The sequence below is a fragment of the Hypanus sabinus genome, chromosome 13 (genome assembly GCF_030144855.1).
Source record: "Hypanus sabinus isolate sHypSab1 chromosome 13, sHypSab1.hap1, whole genome shotgun sequence".
Classification (NCBI taxonomy): Eukaryota; Metazoa; Chordata; class Chondrichthyes; order Myliobatiformes; family Dasyatidae; genus Hypanus; species Hypanus sabinus.
In genome coordinates, this window is record NC_082718.1 from 56,239,866 (window position 1) to 56,253,634 (window position 13,769).

Below are 13,769 nucleotides of genomic sequence, written 5' to 3' on the forward strand. Positions count from 1 at the left end.
CCCACTTACTCTTCTCCCACAACCTGCTTAAAACTCACTAAGGATAAATATCTTCTACCATGTTACAACAACTCTCAACAATGTAAACAAGTCTAGGAGGAACCCTCCTTTCTGCCATTTCACATCTCCTATTGCTGTGGACTACATTAATCTAATAATGACTACCCCTCTAGAAATTAAGGAGCTTTATCTTATCCATCAATAGAATTACTTGTGGTTTATCTAAGAGTCCTGGCCAGAAGACAAATACTCAGTGCACTCATCAACTAAACACTGCTTCTCTGGTCTGTTTCCTGTCATGCGATTTTGATGTTGTTATTGCTGTTGTTGATGCCTTCAGCTAACGGTCCTTTTATTTCCTCAAGGTGTTCCTTCATCTTTGCAGATTTCCTTGCAGAAGCAAGTAAGCAAGGAATGAAGCGGACAACATCATGTTCTGAGATGAGGCCCAAACAGATAGCTCCACCATCTGGCTACCTAATTCCTTCAATATTAAAGTATTACAGTATCTAGTCCATGCCCAGATTTCTTACCTATAATGTTCCTCAACCATTGATGCTGTTCTTACATACATCTTCTCCATTTCCTGGACATCAGCACTCAACCCAGCTTCACGCTGCCTGAAAAGACTACCACCTCCATGAGCCTCTGCATTCAACACACCATTCTTCACAACTTTCACCATTTTCAATGGGATCCTACCACCAAAATTATCTTTACCACACTCCCCCCATACCCCCACCATTCTCCATTTTTTGCTTGGGTCGTTCCCTCAGTGCTCCCTCCACACCAATCTCTGTCCTAGCACATATCCCTGCAAGAGGCAGAAGCTACACCTGCCCATTCACCTTTCCCCTCACCTTCATTCAGGGCCCCAAACAGTTCTTCCAGGTGAGGCAACACTTCACGCAAATCTGTTGGGGGTCATCTATTGTATCTGGAGCTCCTGATGTGGCCTCTTCTACACTGTGAGACCATACATAAATTGGGGGGCTGCTTTGTTGAGCACCTCTACTCCATCTACAAAAGCAGAATTCCCCGGTGCACAAACATTTTAATTCCTATCCTCCATTAAAACACACAACATGCTGGAAGAACGCAGGTCAGGGAGTGTCCATGAAAATTGATGTTTCAGGCCAAGGCTTTTCATCAGGACTGGAAAAGAAGGGAGGAGATGCCACAATAAAAAGGTGGGCAGAGTGGAAAAAGGACAACCTGTAAGGTGATAGGTGAAGCCAGATGTGTGGGAAAGGTAAAGGGCTGGAGGAAGATGAATCTTATAGGAGACTACCTAGATGAAATATGAAGTGCTGCTTCTCCATCCTGAGAGTGGCCTCACTGTGACAGAATAGGATCCTATTCCCATTCTCATTGCAACATGTTGGTTCATGGCCTCCTCTTCTGCCATGATGAGCCTACTCTCAGGGTAGAGAAGCAACATCTCATTCAGTCTAGGTAACCTCCAACCTGATGGCACGAACATTGATTTTTCTTTCGCTAATCTATTCCCCACTCTCATATCTCTTACCTCTTCTCCCACATGTCTATCACCTCCACCTGGTGTCTCTCCTCCTTCCTTTTCTCCCATGTTCCACTGCCCTCTCCTATCAGATTCCTTCTTCTCCAGCCCTTTGCAATTTCCACTTATCACCTCCCAGTTTCTTGCTTCATACCCACACCTAGCTTCACCTATCACTTTCTAGCTTGTTCCTTCTTCCCTTCCCTCCACCTTTTTATTCTGGCATCTTCTCCCTTCCTTTCCTGTCCTGATGAAGGATCTCGATCTGAAACATCAACTCTTCATTCACTTTCACAGATGCTGCCTGACATGCCAAGTTTCTCCAACATTTTCTGTGTTGTATGTCTCAAACTGCCTTCTTTATAAGTTTACTATTGTTCTGACAGCTTGCACTTTTTCTGCTCATCACCTACATCTGCCTGCCAACGAAATCACCATGAATAAATCACACCATTTTCCAGTTATCACTTATGTGTTCTAAATTGCAATTATTTTGCTTTTGTTAACTGTGAAGTTTTTGCAGCACATCTTTCACAAGTATGTGGCTTTCTTAATAAACAGCCATACCTTATTTGTGCAAATGTAGGGCAGTATGTTCACCTGGATTTATGCCAACTCACTAGCACAACTCCAAGATGTTGGGCAATCTTTGCCAGCTTTCCACTCGACCATTCATTTTCAGGATGCTCAATCAGAAGTGAGAAGGATGAACAAGGTGCTGGATACCTTCCCCATAATTTATGCATAGCAATTAATGCAGGAATAGCCTTTTATTTTTAAAAACACTGCGTAATATGTACACTTAAGCATTGAGAACCACTGCTTCTAAAAACAAAATTGGTCTTGTTTGCTCTATCCAACTAGGCTGAAACTGCCTGATGCACTGATCTGTGCCGAATGCCACCCCATTCATATTCCACCTGCTTCCAAATCTGCTCTTTCGAACGAGCCCCTCCAAATATATACCCTATTTCCAGATTTCTCAAAGATCCCAAGATTAAAATGGAGACTTAATAGTATCTTGGCAAGATTCCACCAAAGCATCACACCCAAAATAGATCAACCCAGGTGAATCAGTCAAATTGTTAATTGCATTTAAGAATTCGGTTTTTAATCACTAGACGGAAACAAACCGTTATACTGTAATATACTTCCACTACATTGAAATATTGTATTTATGAACAGCAGTTTATTTTTCTCATATTCTCCAACAGAAACGCTATTAAATTTCATTCATCTAAATGTACAAAAACATTTGAGCCCTCAAAGTGTTCCAACAGACCCGAAGTGACTGTTACTAAAAAAAACACACTTCTGTTCTGCGACATTGTCTTTCTGAAAATCAATCAGGAAAACTACTGCTGATCAATACGATTATCGAATCGCACAGCAGGTATATTTAATCTGGTTGCAATTAAACAAATTGCTTAGTCTGTGCACTAGGAAATCTCTCGGTAGATAAAACAAGAACTGTGCCTGGAAGCAATAGACCTGGCCTGAAAAATCTAATTACAATTGAGATCATGTTATATAATCGTTTTCTCATACACCGTGATGCAAATGAGGAGTGTTTAGAGAAGCACTTGAACCTACACTGAAGGCCTAACTATCACGGTCGCTTTTTCCACTGGTCCCACTATAATCTCCGTGTTTAGACCACGTAACGGGTTTATTTCGCTAAACACTCTCTTTGGTGGAACAGAGGCGGGCTGTGCAGACCGCGTCGATTCCAGCGAGAAGATGCTAGTGTTCCACCAACTGTTCACGCAGCTCGCTACTTGGGAGGAAATTGTCCGTCAAACACACAGGTGGACACGTATCCCGAACAGATAGCTGTGAAGGGAATTGAAGAATCGTTCTCCCGAACCCCAGTTGGGTTAATGTAATCGGACAAAGCTCCGGGAGTAACTGACTTCCCAGAACAGACTGGGACCTTGCTTCTTAAAGAAAGCAGGCAGAGAAAACGGGGATTAGAAATGCACCCAAATCCGCGACCAAATATCTCGTGCTGTGGGTAAACCTTCTCCCATTCCACCTACTCACCGATAAATAATATAGGGAAAGTGATGAAAAGCAGGAAGACGTGGGGGACTAAATTGAGGGCATCCACGAAGCAGCCGTTGTTCAACACGCCGCTGTCGACGTTGTAAGCAGTGTCGTTGTCATTGCCACAGAAAGACAGAGCCATATCTGCGCGCAACTGAACGGGAAAGCGGTCCTACGAACGAGGCGATTCGCAATCCTCATAGTCCAGGCATTGCAAGGCTCTGCAGCCCTGCTATTTATACTCCGATGGTCCAGATGACGTTCAGAGGGGTGCGATTTGGCTGTACCGAGTCCCGCCTCCCTTCGGAGTGAGCGCACATGCACAGAGGCTCCGAGCGAAAAGACCGCAACATGCCGCCTAGTATATGCACCGCTTGTGTGAACTCTCAGAAGACGCCGGAGCCCCACCTATTTCTGAACCGGATCCGTTGGAAAAGTGGCACGTTACTTTCCTTCTCCCCTCTTGAATGGTTTTGAACCGCTCAATAAACTGGACTTCATCGAGTGCACGGAAAGACAGATTCGTTTACTGTCCAGTGAGGCTGCAGAGTGATATATACCATTCTGAAGCTCCCAATTGAGTTGTAAATTCAGTTCTTGGATTGTATTGTTTTATTTCGGCGGCAGAGCGGGGTTGAGCTACGTGGGGAATTTAGTCCTTCACACAATCCAGCTGCAATTGTCTTTGGGTCGGACAAACAAATATCGTCGCAGCATTTCTAAACGTAACTCTGTATATGTCAACTGCAATTTTGAGTCTTCGCCATAAAAATAATCACATATTGTGAAGGGTTTAAGTGAAGTTTATTGACTGATAGTGGTGTTGGTGACGAGAGACTGAGATAAGTCTCAAGGCGGAGAGAGGGATGGCCGTTTCTTATACATTGTGAGGTTTTCAGATTTGGACTCACCTGAGAGAGCGATAACATGTAAAATGGAGCTGTGTACGGTGACTCACAGTGAGGCGGAGAAAGAGCAGTACTTGGAGCTGACTGCCTAGGCCGTCCTGTGCAAGATTAGCCAAAGGCTCTCCTTTCTGCAGCCATAGGCTTCTATGACTCTGTATGTAAATACAAAAGAATTATAAAACAGATCATTATACCTTAACGAAATCATGGGGCACAGCAGAAATATTCATGGAAAGGTTGTCCATTGTCAAGAGTCCCTCTTATCCTGGCCATTCTCTTTTATCACTTCTGATAAAGATTGAGGAGCTTGAAACTAGACACCAAGTGTAAGAACAGCTTTCCCCCCCACTGCAATCAACTTTCATATCCTCTTCCCAGTGGTGCTGCACGCTCTTGGACTCTACTACCTCAGTTATTCCATTATTGTCGCCTTAGTGTTTGCTTTTAAAATGGAAGAGTACAGCACAGGAACAGGTTCTTTTGCCCATAATATCTGCACCAAAGTCAATTCCAATTTAAAATAAATCTCTTCTGTCTGATTCCTTTCTGTCCATTCACTGCATATTCATGCATCTATTTTAAAACATCTTAAAGCACCACCATCATATATACTTTTGCCCGTACTCCTGGCAGCCTGGTCCAGGCACCTACCATTCTTTATGTAAAATAAAGCTGCACCACACACCTCCTTAAATATTCTCCTTCTTGCTTTAAATATGCATGTCTCTAGTATTTGGAATTTTCATACTGGGGAAAGGATAGTGACGATCTACACTATCTATGACTCATAATTCTATGAACATCTATCAGATTTCCCCTCAATGAGAATGTGACTCAAGTTTGTCCAACCTCTTCATATAATTCAGGGGAGTATTCCACCATCATCCTGGTAGTGGTGTACCTTCCATGTCAGGTAGGCATTGAAGAAGCTGTGTACTGTGATCTGCAGCCATGGAATAGCGCACCCTGATGCCTTACCCATCATTGCATTGTATGTCAACCAGACCAGCTTGAAGAAGTCTCTGACAACTACCACCAATATATCACCTCTGGAACCAGAGGACCCAACACATTTGTCCACTGTTAAACCACCATTAAGAATGCTTACCATGCAATTCTACGCCCACACTCAAAGAAGTCCGATCACCTTCTCCTCCCCGGTATACAAGCAGAGACAAAAGACTGGTGAGAACTGAAACAGTATGGTCAAGGAAGGCGGAGGAGTGCCTACAGGACTGCTTTGAGTTGGTAGATGGTACAATATTCAGGGATTTATCTTCGAATCTGAATGAATATGCCACAGTTGCCAACAACTTCTTAAAGACCTGTGTGGTTGAGTGTACAGCTTTGGGAACATACCAGACATGCCCAAACCAAAAGCAGTGGATGAACCAGGAGATTCACAGTCTGCTGAGGGCTAGGTTTATGGCATTCAAAACCAGTGATCCAGAACTATAAAAGACGTGCAGGTATGCCCTATGGAAGGCTATTTTAAGGACAAAAAACAATTCCAATTGAAGTTAGAAATGGAATTGAATGCATGATGCCTGTGGTAGGCTTTGCAGTCTGCTACATGCTACAAGGCGAAACCTAACATCATGAATAGCTGTGATTCTTCATTCCAACATAAGCTTAATGCCTTTTATGCATACATTGAAAGGGAGAATAAAGCTACACCTGTGATCCATGTCTCAGAGGATGACCTTGGAACAATCTTTCAAAAGGATGGAACTGTGATGAAATGCTTTGAGAGGCTGGCCAAGGACAGAATCAACTCTTACCTCAGCGAAGGCCTACACTCTCTGCACTTTGCCAATTGCCACAGTAGGTCTACAATGGATGCAATTTCGCTGGCTCTCCACTTGGCTTGGGATCACCTGGACAATACTAATACCCCATGCCGGGCTGCTGTGTATTGATTGCAGCTTCGCATTCAACACCATCACACACAATCAACAAGCTCCAAAACCTGTGCCTCCATTCCTCCCTGGATCTTCAACTTCCTTATCAGCAGACCACAGTCAGTGTAGATCAGAAAAACATCTTCTTCTCACTGACAGTCAACACTGGAGCACCTCACAGTATGTAATTTGCCCACTGCTCTACTCTCCCTACACCCCTGATAGGCACAGATCAAGCGCCATCAGATCAAATTTGCCACTGACACAACTATTGTTAGCAGTATTTCAGATGGTGACAAGAGGCGTACAAGAATGAGATAGATAAGCTGGTTGATTAGTGTTGCAATGGCAACATTGCAGTTAACATTAACGTCAGACCAAGGAATTGACTGTGGACTTCAAGAAGGTAAGATGAAGGAACACATACTCCTCCTAATCAATGCATTGGAAATGATGAGTAGTTTCAATTTCCTGGGTCTCAACATCTCTGAAGATCTATCCTGGGTCCAACATATTGATGCAGTTACAACGAAGGAATGGCAATGCCTATATTTCATTAGAAGTTTGAGAAAACTTGGTATGTCACCAGATTCTAGCAAATTTCCACAGATTTAACATGGAGAGCATTCTTACTAGCTGTATCACCATCTAGTATGGAAGGGCCATTGCACAGGATTGGAAAAAGCTGTAGAAAGTTATAAACTCAGCCAGTTCCATCATGGGCACCAGCCTTCCCAGCATCCAGGACACTTGCAAAAGGTGATGCCTCAAAAAGGGAGCATCCACCATTAAGGACCCCCTTCACCCAGGACAGGCCCTCATTCCATTGCTACCATCAGGGAGGGGGTACAGGAGCCTGAAGACACACACTCAACATTTTAGGAACAGCTTCTTCCTCTCTGCCATCAGATTTCTGAATAGACAATGAACCCAGGTATACTATTTTTTTCTTTTCTAGCTCTATTTTTGCACTACTAATTTAATTTGCCTATTGCCACAAAGAGTCTACAGCAGACACAATTTCAGTGGCTTGGATCACCTGACAATGCAAATACCTATGTCAGGATACTGTTTATTGATTATAGCTCAGCATTTAACATGATCATTCCTACTGTACTGATTGAAAAGCTACAGAACCTAGCCCTCTGCAACTGGATCCTTGACTTCCTAATCAGAAGACAACAATCTGTACGGACTGGAAATAACATCTCAATCTCGCTAACAATGAACACTGGCACACCAAAGGGATGTGTGCTTATCCCACTGCTCTATTCTTTCTACATCCATGTCTGTGTGGCTAGGCGTAGCTCAAATGCCATCTGTAAATTTGCTGCAGATACAACCATTGTTTCAGAATTTCAGATAGTGATGGAGAGGCGTACTGGAGTGAGATATACCAGTTAGTTGAGTGGTGTCACAGCACCAACCTTGCACTCAACGTCAGCAAGACCATGGAGCTGATTGTGGACTTCAGGAAGGGTAAGACAAGGGAACGCAAACCAATCCTCATAGAGGGGCCAGAAGTGGAGAAAGTGAGCAATTTCAAGTTTCTAGGCGTCAAGATCTCTGAGGAACTAACCTGGATGCAACATATTGAAGCAGCTATAAAGAAGTCAAGGTAGTGGCTATATTTCATTTGGAGTCTGAGGAGAATTGGTTTGTCAACAAAAACACTCGAAAACTTCTACAAATGTATTGTTCTGACTGGCTGCATCACTGTCTGGTATGGGGGAGGGGGCACAGCACAAGATCAAAGTAAGTTGCAGCAAGTTGTAAAATTAGTCAGCTCCATCATGGGTACCAACCTTCGTAGTGTCCCAGACATCTACAAGGACGGTGCTTTAGGAAGGCGACACCCGTCACTAGGAATCCCACCCCCCAGGACAAGGGTGGGAAGGTGGTACAGAAGCCTTAAGGTGCACACTCAGTGATTTTAACTTATTTTAACTTACCTACTTGAATAAATGAATGAAATTAATTTATTTCAGTCAATACAAACATAATAAAAAGCATCATTTACAACGAAGATTTCATCGGACAAAATTACAACAAAAAACATAGATATTCTTTAAAACAGACTGAGGGTGTAGGCTGAAGCTACAGCTTATTACACCTACCCCTCTTACTTATACAACAATATATTTGGCATCAATCATCCAATCAAAATCAAAAAATTTCATAATCTTTTAACACAAAATCCAATTCCAAATATCAGTTATTTACATTACTCCCATTCCTTTTAAATCATGTATTTTATATTTGTTCATTAAATAATTTTTAAAACTGGTAAAGTGTAGTGCATATTTTTAAATTCTTACTGCAACTGTCCCATAGATTCACCCCTCTGACTGAAATACAATGATTTTTTACATTTGTTCTTATCCTTTGTTTTTGAAATATACATGCTCCTCTCAAATCATGTTGACTTTCTCTCATTTTAAACAACCTTTGGATACTTTGTGGTAGCTGTCTATTTTTTACTTTATACATAATTTTTATTATTTAAAAATCTACAAAATCTTTGAATTTTAAAGTATTTAGTTTTGGTCAGTACTTAATAGACATATGTACACATACTTAATGTAACTCAGCTTTATTTTCTCTATATTTATTTATCACGTATTTCATTGTACTGCTGCTGTAAAGTTAACACATTCCACAACGTACACCAGTGGTAGTAAATCTGATTCTGATTATGTTTAACTATAGAAGCTTACTGCAGGAAGGAGTCCCTTTGGCCATTGTGCACATGCCAGCTCTTTGCCAAGCCTATGCAGGCAGTCCCAAATTCTGCTCTCACTCCACCTCACTGTGATTTACAGTATACAACTCAGTTTTAGATGTTACTATTGTTAAAGGTGAGTCCAAATAAGAAAACCTCACAGAGTAAAACAAATCCCACTCCTCTCTCAATCTTTGTCAGTTATCTCAAGTCTCATATCACAGAGCAATTTGCAATTGACATGTACAGAAGCCCTGCTATGTTTGGAAATGCTGCAACAGTGTTTGTCTGTCTGTCTGATCCAAAGATAATTAGAGAAGGTGTTCTATATCAGCAGATGGATTGTGTGAAAGCCTAAAATCTGAAGACTTGAAGTAGCCTTCCAATCCCATTCATCCTCACTCTGCCATTGAAAGAAAGGACTGTGTTGTGCATTCAGAGATGCTCTTCAGCACACTACTGTTGTAAAATGTGGTTATTTGAATTACTGTCGCTTTCCTGTCAGTTTGAACAAGTCCGGCCATTCTCTTCTAACCTCTCTCATTAACAAGACATTTTTGCCCACAAATCTGCCATTCACTGGATGTTATTTTGTTCTTGCACCACTCTCTGTAGAGACTGTTGTGCATGAAAATCCCTGGAGATCAGCAGTTTCTGAGATACTCAATCCAACCAGTCTGGCACCAACAATCATTCCATGGTTAAAGTCACTTAGATCACATTTATTCCCCATTCTGAACAACTGAACCTCTTGACCATGTCTGAATGATTTTATGCATTAAGTTGCTGATTAGATATTTGCATTGATGAGCAGGTGTGCAGGTGTACCTAATAAAGTAGCCTCTAAGTATATATTTCATACATTAATTTTTCCCCATCAGTCCAGATATAGACACTAATATGCTTCAGAATAATTGTTTTCTCTTCACTTAAATAATCAAGATTTTAATGCATCATTTGTAGTTTCTTCCAAGAGAACTTTCTTTTAACCATTTATGGAGAATACCTGTGAAAACTCATCACTGTAACTATGGCCTCATGGTGCATTAGTGCTGCTATTTTTCATTGGGACAATGGTAATTATGATTGATGGGTTGACATAGACTGTGGACATAAGGGAGATAATACCAGAAATACATTTATAAAGTAAAGAATTATTAACATTAAATAAGAACTGAAGGGCAATCGGATGCCATAGTCCAATTTTCCCAAACATTAAGCAGCCCCCAATGGCTGCTCAGTAATGAACAAGCTCATAAGGTACTTAAAATCATAGAACAATGTACATTTCCTTTACCACGTGCCTACTTTTACAGCAATGTGCTCTACATTACATTTGGATTCTCCTTGGCCGAGTTGCAGTGTCAGATAACTCAATAACACCCGGAGAGCAGGGTAGACTATTTTCAGGGGTCAGACAAAAGCTACAACTACAGTACAGCAATGTTTTATCGTTCTTAAAAATCCACTGGTCTGAAAATAATAGGTAGGTGAATGTCGTTACATATCCACATTGTGGCACGTTGGGCTATCAAGGAATCGAACTGCCTCCCCCTCTTCCAAGGTTCGGCAGATGCCCAGGTGTCCTTGAAGAGTCTGCTGGCTCACTAGAGGTGCTCGAGAACTGGTGGGCACTGCAGGGGCTGGAGTGCCCTCAGGCAGTGATGGAAACATATTAGTTTAAGTGTTATATTTGCTTTAAGTAAACTTATTTTAGAACTAAATAAAACCAGGAACAAAATAGTCAAAATGGAGACCTGCTGAAGGCCAAAATATGTATTTATATATAGATGTGATTACAGGTTTAACAGAACTCAGGTTTCCCCACTCTAGACTCTCAGAATGGTACAGATTTCACCTTGCTTCTACCCACCAGCTGTCCCTGGCCCTTCTCTGGGTACTGGGGTCTTGGGAGTTATTTCCCTTTCATCTGTCTGTAATGTCGCTTTGATTTAGCATTCTTGTTCATGGTGACCATTTCCTGCAGATAATTCTGCCGGTGGGCACTTCCATCCTTCCTGGTGATAGAAATGAGAAGAGGGCATGTTCTGAAAAGTTAGAGTTCTTCATGATGGAAGTCATCTTTCTGAAGCACCACCCTTTGAAGATGTCTTTGATGGTGTGGACGGTTGTGTCTGTGATGAAATTGGCTGAGTCTACAATCCTTTGCTAGCTCTATCAATTCTGTCCATTCTAAGTGGTGATGCATCCCGTCACAATGCTCTCCACTGTACATCTGCAGAATTGGAGCAGATCAATGAAGCAGGCTGAAGAAGGCACAAAGCTCTAGAATATTTATTCTCTCTTTCATATTCAGCACTGCTGCCACTATATCTTTTGCTCCTCAGATGGAAACAATCACTGTTTCCCTTTCTACCAGCACTGCCTGAATAAACATTTTCAGTTTCTACTTAGGATTTCCTTTGATTCCCTGACTGATCAGGAAATTATCAACTTCCACCTTAAATATATCCACGGACTTGGCCTTCAGTCCAGTCTGTGGTAGACCATTCTACAAATTTACTACTCTCTGGCTTAAAAAAAAATCCTCCTTACCTCTGTTCTAAAGGGTCGCCCCTCAATTTTGAGACTGTGCCCTCTAGTTCTGGATACCTCCACCATAGAAAACATCCTCTCAACATCTACCCTATCTAGTCCTTTCAACGTTCGGTAGGCTTCAATGTGGAGGCCCAGTGCTGCTGACCACTCTGTCTGACACACAGTGTTGCAAGCGCACGTACTGTGGTCTGCCAGTCAGGTAATCAATAATCCACGACACCAGGGAAGTATCCGCCTGCATCACTGTCAGCTTCTCACCCAGCAGAGCAGGGTGGATGGTGTTGAACGCACTGGAGAAGTCAAAAAACATGACCCTCACAGTGCTCGCCGGCTTGTCCAGGTGGGCGTAGACACGGTTCAGCAGGCAGACGATGGCATCCTCAACTCCTAGTCGGGGCTGGTAGGCAAACTGGAGGGGGTTTAAGTGTGGCCTAAACATAGGCCGAAGCTGCTCTAGAACAAGTCTCTCCAGGGTCTTCATGATGTGGGAGGTCAATGCCACCGGTCTGTAGTCATTGGAGCCACTGGGGCATAGCGTCTTCGGTACAGGGACGAGGCAGGATGTCTTCCACAGCACAGGAACCCTCTGGAGAATCAGGCTCAGGTTAAAGACATGGTGAAGTACTCCACATAGCTGGGGGCATAGGCTTTGAGCACCCTGGGGCTGACACCATCCGGGCCTGCAGCCTTGCTTGGGTGGAGACGTTCTCACCGGTTCAGCTGTGAAGCCCACCGTGGTGGTTTCAGGTGGGGGAGGGGTGTAGTCATGAGAGCAGGGTGGGGGGCTGTGAGGAGGGGTAGGAGTGGAGAGTGGAGTATGTGTTGGTTGGGGGCTGACAACAGATGAATCATGTAGGGGATGGACAGGGGCCACAGTGTCAAATCTCTTGAAGAACAGGTTAAGTTCATTAGCCCTGTCCACACTGCCTTCAGCTCCTCTGTTGCTAGTTTGCCGGAACCCAGTGATGGTCCTCATCCCACTCCAGACCTCTCTCATGTTGTTCTGCTGGAGTTTCCACTCAAGCTTCCTCCTATACCTGTCTTTAGCCTCCCTGATCTTGGCTTTCAGGTCCCTCTGTATTCTCAGCTCCTCCCTATTTCCATCTCTAAACGCCCTCCTTTTAGCGTTCAGGATGTCCTTAATGTCCTTTGTTACCCATGGCTTGTTATTTGAATAACAAAGGACAGTTCTTGCCAGAACATTGCAGTCCATACAGAAGTTGATGTAACCAGTGATGCACTCTGTGAGCCCATCAATGTCCTCTCCTTGTGGCTCACAGAGGGCCTGCCAGTCTGTCACCTCAAAACAACCCTGGAGTGCCTCATAAGCCTCCCCTGACCATTTCCTCACTGTCCAATTCAAATTCAATGAAATCTAGAATTTGTGGAGTCAGATCAGAGGCATTCAAGTCTGGAGATCAAGAATGCTACAAGAGGCGCTGGTATGATCTGCAGAAAACTATCTCTTAAGTGAAGTGGAGATTCCAGACTAGACCAAAAATAAACAAGATATGCTTGACAGCTGTGGCAGGGTTTGAATGCCATAATCTCCAACAAAGCTAAACCGGTGACATAAGGGACAGCAGAGCTTCACTTCCAAATGAGCTTAATGTCTTCTATGCTTGCTTTGACCACCAGAACAGGGAGGAACCATCTTGTCCCCCTATGTCTCCCGATGATACTTTGGTCTCAGTATCTGAAGATGATGTGTGGCCTGCCTTCAAGGGAATAAATCCAAGGAAAGCACCCAGTCTGGATGGGGTACCTGGCTGAGTACTCAAGACCTGTACTGACCGACTGGCTGATGCTTTCATGGATATCTTCAACCTCTTGCTCCGGCAGTGTTCGGTACCCACCTGCTTAAAGCAGACTTCATTCGTACCGGTGCTCAAGAAGAGCACGGCAGCCTGCCCCAATAGCCATTGCCCAGTGACAATTAAATCCACGGTGATGAAGTGTTTTGAGAGGCTGATGTTGAAACCTATCAACTTCCTTCTGAGTGGTGATTTGTGTTGCAAATGTGAAGCAACTCTGAGGGGCGGAAGGGTACAAAGTCGCCCCCTCCTTTTTGAGAATCACAAGATCGCTATTAATTCGGGTCTGGGTCCCAGGAA

The 13,769-nt window shown here is 43.2% G+C and overlaps 1 protein-coding gene across 1 annotated transcript in view; it reads right to left on the minus strand.

The window, feature by feature from the left end:
* LOC132403882 (ATP-binding cassette sub-family C member 9-like) overlaps window positions 1-3,782 on the minus strand; it is a 190,982-nt gene extending 187,200 nt beyond the window's left edge. Inside the window, exon 1 of the mRNA XM_059987658.1 lies at window positions 3,563-3,782. Coding sequence (XP_059843641.1) covers window positions 3,563-3,707 — 145 coding nt within the window. The 5' untranslated portion in view covers window positions 3,708-3,782. The remainder of the gene's footprint in view (window positions 1-3,562) is intronic.
* Window positions 3,783-13,769: the final 9,987 nt, after the last annotated feature.